Source organism: Chelonoidis abingdonii, chromosome 10, assembly GCF_003597395.2.
Source record: "Chelonoidis abingdonii isolate Lonesome George chromosome 10, CheloAbing_2.0, whole genome shotgun sequence".
Taxonomy (NCBI): Eukaryota; Metazoa; Chordata; order Testudines; family Testudinidae; genus Chelonoidis; species Chelonoidis abingdonii.
The window spans coordinates 62,894,409-62,908,091 of record NC_133778.1 but is presented as its reverse complement, the minus strand read 5'-3'; the positions used below and the strand labels follow the sequence as shown (position 1 = coordinate 62,908,091).

The window sequence follows — 13,683 nt, the reverse complement described above, 5'->3', positions numbered from 1 at the left end:
TCCGGGGGAGGAAAAATATTATGAAGACTGAAAGGGAAGGGTAAACTTAATGACAAATCAAAAGGAAGTAGTCAGAAGGCAGGCAGGCAATGCAGTCTGACAGTTATCAAACATCTAGCAGAGCAGGTTCACAAGATGGTAGGTACAGTGGAAAGATTGTTCCTCACTGAAACTGAGGATCAGGTCTGTATAGCCAACACTTTGCCTTTATAAAGAAGTAGTAAAAAATAGTTTGAATGGGTTGTGAGTAAATAGTGAGAAGGAAATAGCAGGTGTTTGCGAAGGACTGTCAGAGTCAGATGACTAAACTGACAACCGGTCATTTATATCAAACAGGCAGCAACCTTTTGACCACCTGGCATGTCTCCTAACTCAGGGATTGGCTAGAGCAGTGGTTCTCAAACTGTGGGTTGGGACCCCAAAGTGGGTCACAACTCTGTTTTAATGGGGTTGCAAGGGCTGGCTAAGACTTGCTGGGGCCCGGAGCCAAAGCCAAAGCTGGAGCCCCACCGCCCAGGGCCAAAACCTGAAAGCTCCAGCTCTGTGTGGCAGGGCTCAGGTTACAGGCCCCATGCCTGGAACTGAAGGCCTTGGGCTTCAGCTTTGCCCCCTAAGGCTTTGGCCCCCCCACCAGGGTGGCAGGACTTGGGAGGGGTTCAAGCTTCGGATCCCTCTTCTGAGGTCATGTAGTAATTTTTGTTGTCAGAAGCGGGTCACGGTGCAATTAAATTTGAGAACCCTGGGCTAGAGGAACAAGCTGACAACAAAAAAAAACATAAATGAAAAAGAGCAGATAATTAATGATATAACATGGGAGACTTTAATGAGATGGTCAGCTGCTGAAACTGCAATCAGAATTAAGAAATTGTAAAGGACCATATGGAACAGTCAATCACTCAGAGTTCAAAAGACACTTAATAGTAAGAATATAAAAGGCTCTAATAATACATTGTTACATGTTAATTATTTGACAATTGATCATTTAAACATTCACAGAGATTTAATGTCAAGATTTGTACTGCAGCTGCTTTTAATTCTTAACAAATTTGGCATCTAGATACAGTGATGAAAGATGTATTCCAAACACCTAAAATAAGTTGGACATAATCAATATATCTGTAATTATTAACTGTTATTGAGCATAAACACAATTACCACCCTGTTAAGATCAAGTAGTCTATGCATAATTAATTGTGTTTATAATACGTGGGGGTAAATTCTGCTCTCCCTATTCTTGTCAACCGTCCCAATGAATTCAAGTGAAGGGGCACGGAGGTGGTCCTTAATTAACATGTTAACAATATATTACACAAAAAGTGACCCACTGTTCATTCATTGTAGGGTAGCCAACTTCACTATGAAGATGAATGGTGTAATCATTTGGTATAGTCTATAAAAATTATGTCATTACAGTTTTAAGTCTTTTCCTGAGATTAGGTGCATGCTGAATATTTACCATAGCTTCTTTTATATAGTAGCTCCTCGCTTAACATTGTAGTAATATTCCTGAAAAATGCAACTTTAAGTGAAATGATGTTAAACTAATCCAATTTTCCCATAAGATTTAATGTAAATGCAGGGGTTTCGATTCCAAGGAAATTGTTTGGGGGCAGACAAAAAGGCATTATATACTGTACAGTACTGTACTGTGGTTGGGAGGTGCCTATGGCTTACCCCACACAGGCACAGACCGCTGCAGGCAAGGACACTAGGAAGCACCTTGCGCAGCAGCAGCAGCAGCTTCCCTCCAGAAGAACAGGCGCCAACTTTGCCAGGGGATGCTCCTGGCCCACCTCTTCCCACGCCCACTCCACCTCCCCTCCGGAGTACGCCGCATCCCCGCTCTTCCCCCTCCCTCCCAGCGCTCAGGACTTTCTGGGAGGAAAGGAGGGAGAGGCGCAGAGACACAATGCTTCCTCACTCCTCCCCCACCTTCCCAGAAAGTCCTAAGCACTGCCAAACAGCTGTTTGGTGGCAGGGGAAGTGATGGGAGGGATGGACAGGAGACCGAGAAGAGGAACTTGTGCAAACTCCCTTGCAAAGTCACTGCTCTTCTACAGAATCTTACAAGCAGTGGACAGAGCAAGCAGCCAAACAATGTTATAAGCAAGCATTGCACAATGTTAAATGAGCATGTTCCCTAACAGAGCAGCGACGTAACTTTGAAACAATGTTAAGCAGGAAGACGTTAGGTGAGGAGTTATTGTATATCTTCTTTTTTTTAAAATCACTCTTACATGTATGTTCCTAAAGACACTGCTCAGTGACTATGTGAAATGAATGCCCTGAAAAGCTTACACTTTAAGACTCCAATCCTGTAAACATTTACTCACCTGCTTTGCACACAAGACATTAAGCAGGTGCTTATTTGCAGGATCAGGGCCTCATTTATGCATCATTAAATATTTTCCAAAGTAAACAAAGGAGATGACTGGTTAGACACGTGATTAGACGAGACTTTGTCCTTTATGGTAAACTTCATTTTAGTGTTATGTCATCACCTCAATCCCCCACATTGAACCCTTAGTTGTGTTTGCATTATTTTCTCTGTCTTCCTATCATCTGCTTGTCTTGGACAGTGTCCCCACCATCATAATCATACCCAGCTTTCACATCCTACTCCACCATAATACAAAGAATAAATGAAAATAATAATGACCAGGTAAGATTTTCAAATAATCTAATTATCCAGACTAACTTTAAAAATCATAATATTTCACAGAAAAATGGATATTTATAGTAATCTGGTTTTGTACTTATTAATGTCTTCTGACTTTGATAAATGAAAGCTGTTTTCAGTGAAACAAAAAACTTCTTGGTATTTCCTAACATTAAATTAAATATCTGAAAACAAGTGACTAAAAATAATTGTATTAGCTTTATTAGCTATAATATAAGTAAGTCTGAATAACCATAATTCATATATATCATCTGATCTATTATCTTTATAAAACTTGCATAACAAAACTCTTTGGAAGGGACAATAATCAATCTTGTTCTTACAGTGCCAGTATGAAAAAGAAATTACTGATTTTTCATGAAGCAGAACAAAATGTAAACTCAGCTGTCCTCCTTTCTCATAAAATGTTTATATTCTATAATACATTAGATGCTGCTTTTAAATGTTCCTCTTTTTTTCTTTTTTTTTTTTTTAAGTCAAACTATTGTACTTGTTTTTCATATAAATAGCTTCAAGTAATATATGCTGAATTTTGCAGAGACCATTTGGTCAGATTCTAATAATCCCTCTTGGGAGCTGACACCAACTTCCAGCAGCAGGTCCAACATTACAGATTGGAATAATAAAACACATGCTGCTGCAGCTCCCAGAAAATACAAGTCTGTCTTTTCCAAAATGAAGTATGACATTCTGAGGATCTCAGAAGCCTCTTGTCTCCTAGCTAGAAGCATGGAGCTTTTCCTTTTTAATGAGCAGTAAACATTCTGGGCTCTAAATAAACAAACAAACAAGGGAACTAACTTTTTTTTTTATTCACTGCAAAATTCAGGTCCCATGATGGGTCTTGTTTTATCCATCAAATTAAATAAAGATCATTGTATTATTAGGATAATCAACTGATAGTAAATGTGTTATTTTAAAACAGAAAAAAGTGCTGTTTAGTGCAGTTAAATAAAGACACTTCTACTCGGCACAAAATTGAAAAAATAACCTATAACCCCATTTTTCACACGATGAAAATGTTGAATTATTTTTTAATTCTCCATATGAAAATGATTACCAGATAGATCTCATTAAATTTGCCTCCAGGAAGACAGACTTATTAAAAAGATTGGGATTTCACTCCCAAAAATTAGCTTTGTGTTAGGGTGTTTGCCAGCCTAAGAGAAATTATACATCTTTCCACTACATTTCATCTTCTATCTTTACAGCATTCCAAATATAAGCCTCAGGTAGGTCTAGACTTCTCATGTTTGAACTCCTTGGTTGAAAGCAATCCACTGTATAATGATTTTTTTTAAGACTAGTCTGAAAAATGAACAGTTTTTCACATGCATAAATGCTAATAGAAATCAAAATATCCTATATCTTCCTACCCTCAGCAACCCTCTCTGCTGAAGAAAAAAAAAGAAAAAGCTGTTTTACTAATTTATAAGCAGCATGCAGACCCAAGCAGTTTACAAAGAAATCACTCCACCAGTAATACAGATATAAAAGCACAAAGCATCTTGTAGGATTTTGAGAAATTCTGATATCCAAGAAAAAGGCTTAAAGAGTTTAAAATATTCCCAATACTCACTGAAGGCAGCCACTGCAAGAGCCAGGGTGACAACGATGGAGACCCATGAAACCCACAACGCCTTCTTTCTGTAGCTCTGAGCTTCATGAGGTTTTAGCCTTGTACTGCTTTCTAGTAAACCTGATAAAGGCAATGCACAAAGTGATGTGAACATTACATTACTCCTTTTAAAAAAGAAAAACACATCTGTGTCAATTCAGGACCAAACAAATAATTGTATATATCGTATAAGGTACATTATGAGCCTAATTCTACTCACCTTACTGAATTTGGGTGAATGAAGCTAATAAGAGTGCTTGAGTGAGCAAGGAGAACATGTTTTGGCTCTAATGTTTGCATTTCACCTGACAGAGTATTAATTGCACTCTTCACCCCAGAAGAGCCCTTCTATCTTCAGGCAACTAAAGGAAGGTTCACAGTAATTTCACTGGGTATGTCTACATGGGGATAAAAGCCCCACGAGCATGGCCACAGCTGGCCCAGGTCAGCTGAATTGAGCTTATGGAGCTTAAGCTGCAGGGCTAAAAATTGCTGTGTAGACAGTCAGGTTAGGGCTGGAGTCCAAGCTCTGGGACCCGCCACCCTCACAAAGCCTTAGCACTCAGGCTCCAGCCCAAGCCCCAGTGTCTACACAGAAATTTTTCAGCTGCAATGCCCGTGCCAGCCATGGGTTTTTTATCCCCATGTAGACACTGATACAGGTACACGAGGGACTTGATCCAGCACCTATTTAAGTCAATGATAAAATTTTAATTGACTTCAGTGATTCAGGATTTGGCCTTAGTTCCAGATAGGGTGACCAGTCAGCAATTGTAAAAAATCAGGATGGGGGTGAGGGTAATAGGAGCCATATAGAAAAAAGCCCCAAATATCAGGACTGTCCCTATAAAATTGGGACATCTAGTCACCCTAGTTCCAGAAGAGAACTATAAGAACACAGGGGGAAAAAATTGTGTTGGAGTGTTAAGTTCACCAGGCTCAGATACCTGAGAAGTTAACTTGCTGATCCATTAAAATACAATGCTCAAATGGAGTATCAAAGCAGGAGCATATGTATTTTAGGAGGAGGATGAAAAAGACTTAGAGACGCAAAAGACCTATTAGACCTGAGGAAGAGCCATATGTAGCTCAAAAACTTGTCTCTCTCATCAACAGAAGCTGGTCCAATAAAAGATATTACCTCACCCACCACCTTGTCTCTCTGTTAGAGCATAATATCTATCCTCCTGCAAAGGCATACAATCCCCACATAGAGGGACATGAGAGAGGAATTTAGGGCATGATCCTGCTCTTACTGAAATCAGTGCAGTGGGTGCAGAATTGGGTCCTAGGTCCTAACCAATTTTTAAAACTTTTTTTTGTCTTTCACCATGCTTTCCAACTGTGGAACCCTCCCATCTCCCCCATCCTAATCCCCAGCTAACAATTCAATTTAAATATCAGAAAAATAGTGATAGTCTTCTGCTCCTTCTCTCCCCTCATCTTCTTTTATCCCTAATTATGATATTCGTTTAATTACGTTTTTTTATATATATTTCCTTTCACCAGAAACTGTAAAATCTGATCCAAATCTGTTTCACTCATGATCTCTGGAATATTTTGTTTAACAAATGTAAAATCCAGTCAGTCTTCTCCAGTGCGTCTTCCAGGATGTCTGTCACTTTTTAAGAAAACACACGTGTTTGAAAACGGAAACTACTGTATGGCTCTGAATTTGTAAAGCTAGTGCATTATAAATATTAGAAGCAGCACAGATGGCTTGAAAACGGGGTTGGGCGTTAGAACTAGGATTAGAACTAAGAATTCCTATCAATAACTCATTTTGTGCTCTTGGGAAAATCACTTAACCCCACTGCCTCAATTTCCCCATTGGTAAACAAGGATAATATTTGCCTAGGATACCTCACAAGGGTGTTATAAGGATTAATTACTTAATGTTTGTACAGAGTTTTCACACATAATTATTAAATTCTTTGTGTCAAATTTTGCCTCAGTTACATACATGAAACTTCAAGAGGAGCCGCACTCTTATATGTAAGAGAAGAATTTGGTCCTATAATAAGAAATCCTATTTATTAATGCTTAAATTGGATTTATTTTCAACACATATTTAATGCTTTTCGAATTACCAGATTTATAGCCCTCAAAGCTTTGATTCCTCTGTATGTTCACAGAACAGGTCTGGAATGGGTAGCAACAATACACACTTCTCACTAAAAGGACCATTGCAAGCAGTTCAGAGGGTAATTCCTCTTCCATATCCATTCAGTACTAGACCTGTCTGCTGCCACTGCCAACAAAGGTGCACAATTTCAATGGTGGCTTTTATGAGGCTAACACCTAAAAACAGGTCTAGAGATAAAGATAAGATTTCATTATTCTAATTGTATAACCACAGAGAGAATATCTCTCCTTGTTTTTTGGCATTCTTTTTCTAGCAGCATTTAAGGAGTTCTACTTTAAGGTCCAAATTCTGTCCAGATGTAAAGCTTTTGGCTGATTTTGGCTCTGAGGTGAAACAAACATCAGGTAGAATTACACATTCATTCCTGCTTGTTTCTTTCTTTAAATAAATCATCCAATTCGCAGGTAACAGACAGCTGCTGCCATGAAGACCAAGGCATACAATAGATGTTTATGAATCATATAGACTCTTAGCTAAATAAAAGGAAAAATGTTCACAGTTAGCCTCTTTTTATCGCTAATTGTAATTCAAGTGCCAAGAGTGCTCCCCACTGCATAAGATTCAGATCCTTAATTTCATAAAATCAAAGCACCCTTGCTACGAGAGCTACACTGTAACATGTATGTTAAAAATGATTGAAATATTCTTGGGTAGAAGGATGTAACTTTTTTTCCTCCTCCCTCAAATAAGTCACCTACTTTTATTTATTTACACTTTTTCCCCCACAAAAAGCATCATCTCATTTTAATGAGTCCGAGGGGACTGCATGCAATCATATACACATATTCATGCAGCTACCAAACACATAGCATGAAAATCCTTTTACAAAAAACATTAGCTCATTAATTCACATATAGCAAACAGATTCATGAGGGAGAGCTTTTGATCTTTTCACTGCATGTTACAAAAAAATGTTTAATTTCAACTGACCACAGCACATTTTAAACCACCTTTAAATATGACCTGCATTGCTACAAAATGACGAGCTTGCATCTATTGATACGATTTCTCCACCCCGAAACCGAGGTGCTGAATAATTTTGCTGCAAACAATAACTTGATTTAGCACCTAAATATACCTAATGTAAAGATGATGCATTTGTTAAATGCATTGAATTTGGTACATTTTATTATATGTTTCACTACCTAAATATACATTTCACAACAAATAAAATTATTACATTAAATAATAATCCAGAACACAAGATATTTATGAAGTGATACCACATGCTGATTTAACAGAAGTTTTTTTTTAATTTGACAAAATTGCGTTTTAAAATGCCACGTTTGAATTTCTATGCTGCTGGGTTTGTTAATTGAAAAAAATAAAACCCTATTGTCTGATTACAGTGTTAAATCAAGGACCTGATCCAAAGTCAATTAGAGTCCATGGAAAGACTCTCATTAACTAAGGAAAGCCCTTAAAGAACCATTTTCCCTCCAAATACTTCAGTGACCTTTTTTGATTTAACAAAATGCAAAAGGATCCTTAGAAGTACAGTACTTGAAAAATTACTGAAGCCAACTGTATTAGAGATTCATATCTATATGACTGTGTTTACATTTATGATTCATTGGAAAGAGCCACTGTAAAAAGTGCAATATTTCAGCAATATTATAAACAAACTAAAAAAATTATATTGAAACTTTTCCTGGAAATACTGGGGACAGTGACACAGCTTCCTGGACTCTTTCTCCTTTAATCCTACTACAGGCCAATTTAGCTGGGAAGTCTCTTCTCAAAATCTCCCTTGATTTTAAAGGTGCCAGCTCTGACCATTTTATCACAAACCTCATGACAGAGGGTGGGCGTTGCAGATTTTAAGTTTCTCTAGAGCTCCAAATTCCTGCCAAACTTTTGAATTTTGACCTTAGTCAAAATGGCTGATGTTTCCCATTACTTCCAATGGAACTAAAGCCACAAGTTGCCCTCTGTCAAGATGTCTACCATTTTTGCATATTATTAGTAGTAGTTTATTATGTATTTGTATAATCGTTGCACCTAGGAGTCAGTCATGGATCAGCCTTTGGCCATGAAAGCAAGGCAGTCCCTAGTAAAGATGGTCACCAGTTCCAGTATTTTCCCCAATATGACTGAAGCCCAGATGGATTTCAAGGAAGATAGTCATGCTCCTATACTCTATGGCTAGGGAACTGGAAAAGAATTGTGAAGAGAAAGAGGAATATGGGAAGCCTGGGGAAGCCTAAGGAGATGCAGGGAAATGTGGAGCACAGGATGGGGACTGAGGAGGTGCAGGGGAATGTGGAGTGCAGACAGTAAAATTAGGACAGTAGAAGAGGGAGAAGAGAATGAGGAAAATATAGGGGGAAGGTGAGGAGCAATAGACTGTGTGGGAGCATAGGGAGTGAATGCAAGTGAAGCAGGAGTTGGGGCATGGAGGGAGACAGGATAGTGATGAAGGAGGAGAACAGAGAGGGATAAAATGGCAGCTTCCTACAACCAGGGGATAGGCAAGGGTAAGTGGAGTGCAGTGATGCCTGCATTTGTGCATGTGCATTTAAGGTTGAATTTTGAACGTGTAAAGATCACACACAGTTTAGAGGTTGGCAATTTTCCCCAGATATTCAAATAAGAGGGCAGGTAAAAAAAAACAAACCAACCACTATTATTTTTTAAATTTCGTGATTTGGGGGGAGAGCTGGCTCATGATTTTTGAATGTTGGCGGTGGTGGGATTTGCACCTTTGGTGGCGCTATAGATTTAAGCACCACCTCATGGCCCACCAAAGCCCCTTGGAGAGCCTCTTGGCAGCTGCTGCACTAAAGTGGGCTCAATCCCATCAGCAAACAGCAGCCTTTCTGTAGGAAGTAGGTTAGCAGAGACCCCAGCACTGACTGTCCCTCCTTGGAATCCCCTCATTGAACCCCTCCCTTTTTATCACTAATTTACTTCTTTGAGGAGCTTCCCCTCCTCTCCCATTCCTCTAGTCTGCAGCCTCTGGGACATCTCATGGCTGATTCCCTAGCTCTGACTGCATCCTTGGGGATTCTCCCACCCCACTCTCTGGTGGAAAGCAGTTAGATTGGCTATATATCTGAGAATCTCCGTGAACTACTTAGGCTGTCAGCCTCTCATCTGGAAAAGAAGTGCTGTGGTGGCATGGGGGAAGGTATAGGGACAGAGTGTATAGGGTGGGTCTTAGGAAGCTTCTGGGGGCAGGCTGTTGGGGTAGTTATTGGAGGGGCTGAGGAGGAGGATTAAAGGGAGGGTTACAGATACCAGTGTTAAGCAGTTGTAAACAATAAGTAAGGGTCAGGTGCAGGGGGTATAGGGTGTGTACTAGAAGGGCTGCAGGGGTGATGAAAGCAAAAAAGAGTTGCAGGTGTGTTGAGGTGTGGGCCGGGATTATTAAAGAACGGTAAGTGGCTAGATATTTGTAATAGGTGAGTCAGGATAGGTGTCGGGGGGCAATTATAATAATGGGGGATGTCGGAGGGACCGCTAAGAGGCTGCAGGGGGAATATGGTGGCGGAACAAATGTGAGAGGGGCTTCGGGGAGCGACTGGGGGAGGGGTACGCCTTAGGGAGAAATGTAGGGGAGTGATGGAGCACTGAAAAGGGGGTAATGGGGGACAGCAGAGGTGCCCGCGGGGGCGATTTAGGAGAAAGTTACATTTGGGGAAGGTTGCAGTGGGGTGATTTAGGACGGGAAAGCTTATTATGGGGGCTGCGAGGAGTGATTTGGGGGAGGGATGCAGGGTGTGCTTTTTGGGAGGAGTGTTCAGGTTGCAGGGGTCTGTGCTGCAGGTGGGGGGCTGCCGGGGTGATTTCGGGGAGGATGTGGGGAGAGGGAGACGAGGGTGTAGGGACGGGGCTCACCTCTATCCTCCAGCCCTTCACTGAACTGTCCGCTTTCCCCGATCCGCAGCTGTTCTTCCTGCTGGTCCCGGGAGGGGTAGAGCGGGGTGGTCCCGGGGGGCTGCACGATGGTGGGGTCCGGGGTGCTGGCCGGGTCCATGTCTCGCGGAGTGGGAGAAGGCGGCAGGAGAGCGTGGCAGGGCAGCGAGGAGTGCGCGGAGCATCCAGCACGGGGGGAGGAGGAGACGGCTCAAACCATCAGAGGGATGGGGACAGACGGCAAACAAACTCCCCCGGCGGCTCCCTCCAGCGGCTCCTCGCCAGCCCTCGGGCAGGTGGGGAATCAGAACAGCCTCCCGGCTCCTCGGGGAGGGGGGGAGTCTGATTGCAGTCCCCCCCCAACAGCTGGGGGGAGGGCTGCAATTAGAGGCCCCGCCCAGCCCCAAAGGGCAGCTCAGCTCAAGGGAGCTGCAGTTGGTGCCCCCCCCCAGCTAGCGGGGGAAGGCTGTACTCAGAGCCCCCGCCAGGTCCCAGGCTGTATGGAGAGCGGACAGACACCCTGTGGGACGGGGTTCCTGCAGCCCAGGCACAGCAACACGTTGCTGGGGCGTCCCACGGGCGGCTGGGACTCGGCACTCCTCTGTGGCAGCGTTTTCTGGGGTGACGCTGGAGAGGGGGAGGTAGGTGGTGGTGGTCTCAGGGCTGGTCTAAGGCTGTAACGCTGGGCCTGCAGGAGTGGGGTGAGAGAGCTGGGCTCCCCTGCGTTATTCCCTAACTCAAGAGCCTGGATTCGAAGCTGCTACAGGAATTTGCTTCACTGCTCTTGGTTCTGTTTCTTTGTGGTGATTTGGTTTGGGGGGAGGGGAGTTTAGGAGCTGCCATTCTTGGGGGGAGGGGGGATCAAACTCAAGAGGATTTGGGTGATTTTTTTACTAGCAAAATAAGGACCCGCTGCTGAGGATTTCACAGCAACGGCTGCTAGCCAACAAGGAAATAATCTGTACAACCGGCCTTCCAAACTTACCTACATCCAGGGCCTGCACTTCCATTGAGGCAAACTAGGCAATCGCCTAAGGCGCCAGGATTTTCGGGGGGCGGCAGGCGGCTTCCGGGTGACCTGCGCAGTTGTGCCTGCGGAGGGTCCGCTGGTCGGTGGCTCCGGTGGAGCTGCCGCAGGCATACCAGCTTACGGTCGGCTGGTGCTGCGCAGCTCTGGTGGACCTCCCGCAGCGGCTGCGGCAGCTCCACCGGAGCGCCAACCAATGACCCTCCGCAGAAATGGCTGCAGCAGCTCCACTGGAGCTGCGGGAGCAGCGCGCAGGTGGCGAAATGCTGTGCGCCTAGGGCACAAAAATACTCAGCGCCGGTCCTACCTACACCCTGCCTTTCCTCACCCCCACATGCTCCCCCCCTACATCATCTCCTACAGCCTTCTATGCCCTCCACATAACCTCCACAAACTTACCTACGCCCTGTGCTTCCTCACACCATGCTCCCCTCCCCTACATCATCCCTTACAGCCCCCAGGGCCATCCTTAGCCGACAGCAGCTGCTGCCTGGGGCTGCTTCTGCTGGGAGCCCGGACAGATGGAAAGCAGTAGAGCTGTAAGAGCAGGGCTGCTGAGTCCTAGAGAGAGCTGAATGCAGCACGGTCTGAGGGAGGGATTGGCTGCTGGGAAGGGTGGGGAAGGAACTCACCTGTGAGTGTGACTCTTTCCCCTGGCATGAGGTGAGGCAGGCTCAGCGGCTCTGGCAGTATCCTTGTGTTCCCCCATAACATCCATTCTTCTGCACCCCCCTGTTTCTCCCCCCACGGAGCAACCCCCGTTTCTCTTCCCCCCCGGAGCACCCTCTCTCCCTTCTCCCTCCGTTCAGGGCTGGGTTGGGTGAGGTGCTGGGGAAGGGAGAGGAAGCTAGCTGGCTGTGCTGAGGAATGAAGTGGAAGCCAGGATTGGAAGGGTCACACAGGGACTGGGCTGGGATAGCCAGGTAGCATGTAGAAAAACATGGACAGGGGGTTGGCGTAGGGTGAGCAGAGTCCCACTTCTATAGGGCCAGTCCCAATTTTTGGGTCTTTTTCTTATATAGGCTTCCTATTCCTTCCCCAGCCCCTATCCTGATTTTTCACACTTGCTGCTCTGGTCACCTGGGGGCGTATTGGTGCCTATATAAGACCAAGCCCCAAATATCAGGACTGGCCCTATAAAATCAGAACATATGGATCTGGTCACCCTAGCTGGGGAGCACATCTCTCGCCCAGCGTGGTAGCGATCCATCTCATCCGGGGGGAGCTGCACAGGGCTGGATGAGTGCTGTGGCTTCATGGGTGCGCCCGTCCATGAGGTCAGATGCTGTGCTAACTTCACCATGGTCCTTTGGGCTGGGCGGTGTGACCATTGGCATGTGATCAGACCTGAGGGTTTGCTGCTGCTGTTGCCACTCTGCACCCCAAGAGGTGGATTTGGGGTTCTGCAGTTTTCCATCTATCTCTATCCACCTATCTCCTCCTACTGCAGTTGTTGGACCGCAGGCTGGGGGGTAAGCCAAGCCTGAAAGCGTACTGTATTGCCATTTAGATTATCATTTAACAAATTTTTTTGCCGAAAATGCTTGCTAAACATCCTGAATTCAATTTCATTTTTTTTTAAATCAGTATCTTAGCCAAAACAGAAAATTAAGTGTTGATAATTTTTGTGACAAGTTGGTATGGGAAGGGAGATGGCCAGTTTTCATCAGAGAAACAAAAAATGTGACTGACTTTCTATAGCCCATTACTGCTAAATAGGCCCTCCAACAAACTATAATATGCTCATCTCCTTACTGTGTATAGAGCAAGGTTCAGCAACCTACAGCACATGTGCCAAGGTGGCATGCGAGCTGATTTTTGATGGCACCCAGGTGTGACTGAGGTGGCTTAGCCTGCCACTGCTCTGGGGTTTCGGCTGCTGCCCCATTGGCACCTGGGTCCTGGCACCAGCCCCACTCAGCACTCGCTGCTGGCCTGGGGACCCCAAGGAACCCAGCTGGCAGCGGGCTGAGCAGGCCGGCAGCTGAGACCTTGGCTGAGCCACTAACCTGTTCGGCCTGGGGTTCCATTCACTCAGCTGGCAGCAGGCTGAGCAGCACTAAATTCAACATAGGAAAACAAGAGAATGAATGACAAAGTGCAAGACCTAGAGCAGCGATTCCCCAAACTTTTCATCTGGCAGGCACCAGACGCAGGACTGTGTGGCAGACGAGCATCTGCTGAAATGCTGCCAAAATTGGGCGCATTTTGGCGGCGACACCTCAGGATGACGCTGCTGTTGGTGGCAAGCAGTGTCATCCTGAGGCGCCGGCGCCGAATGCCGCGAAATTTCAGCATTTTGGCGCATGCTCGTCCTCCGGCCAGTACGCGGGTGCATTGAGGGCCCCTGTGGG

The 13,683-nt window shown here is 44.6% G+C and overlaps 1 protein-coding gene across 1 annotated transcript in view; it reads right to left on the bottom strand.

Moving 5' to 3' along the window:
• The window catches only part of TMEM163 (transmembrane protein 163), a 178,208-nt gene extending 167,647 nt beyond the window's left edge, over positions 1–10,561 (bottom strand). Inside the window, exons 1-2 of the mRNA XM_032782564.2 lie at positions 10,285–10,561; positions 4,260–4,379 (exon numbers count right to left, since the gene is read on the bottom strand). Of these exons, the coding sequence (XP_032638455.1) occupies positions 4,260–4,379; positions 10,285–10,423 (259 nt within the window). The 5' untranslated portion in view covers positions 10,424–10,561. The remainder of the gene's footprint in view (positions 1–4,259; positions 4,380–10,284) is intronic.
• Between the last annotated feature and the right edge of the window lie 3,122 nt (positions 10,562–13,683).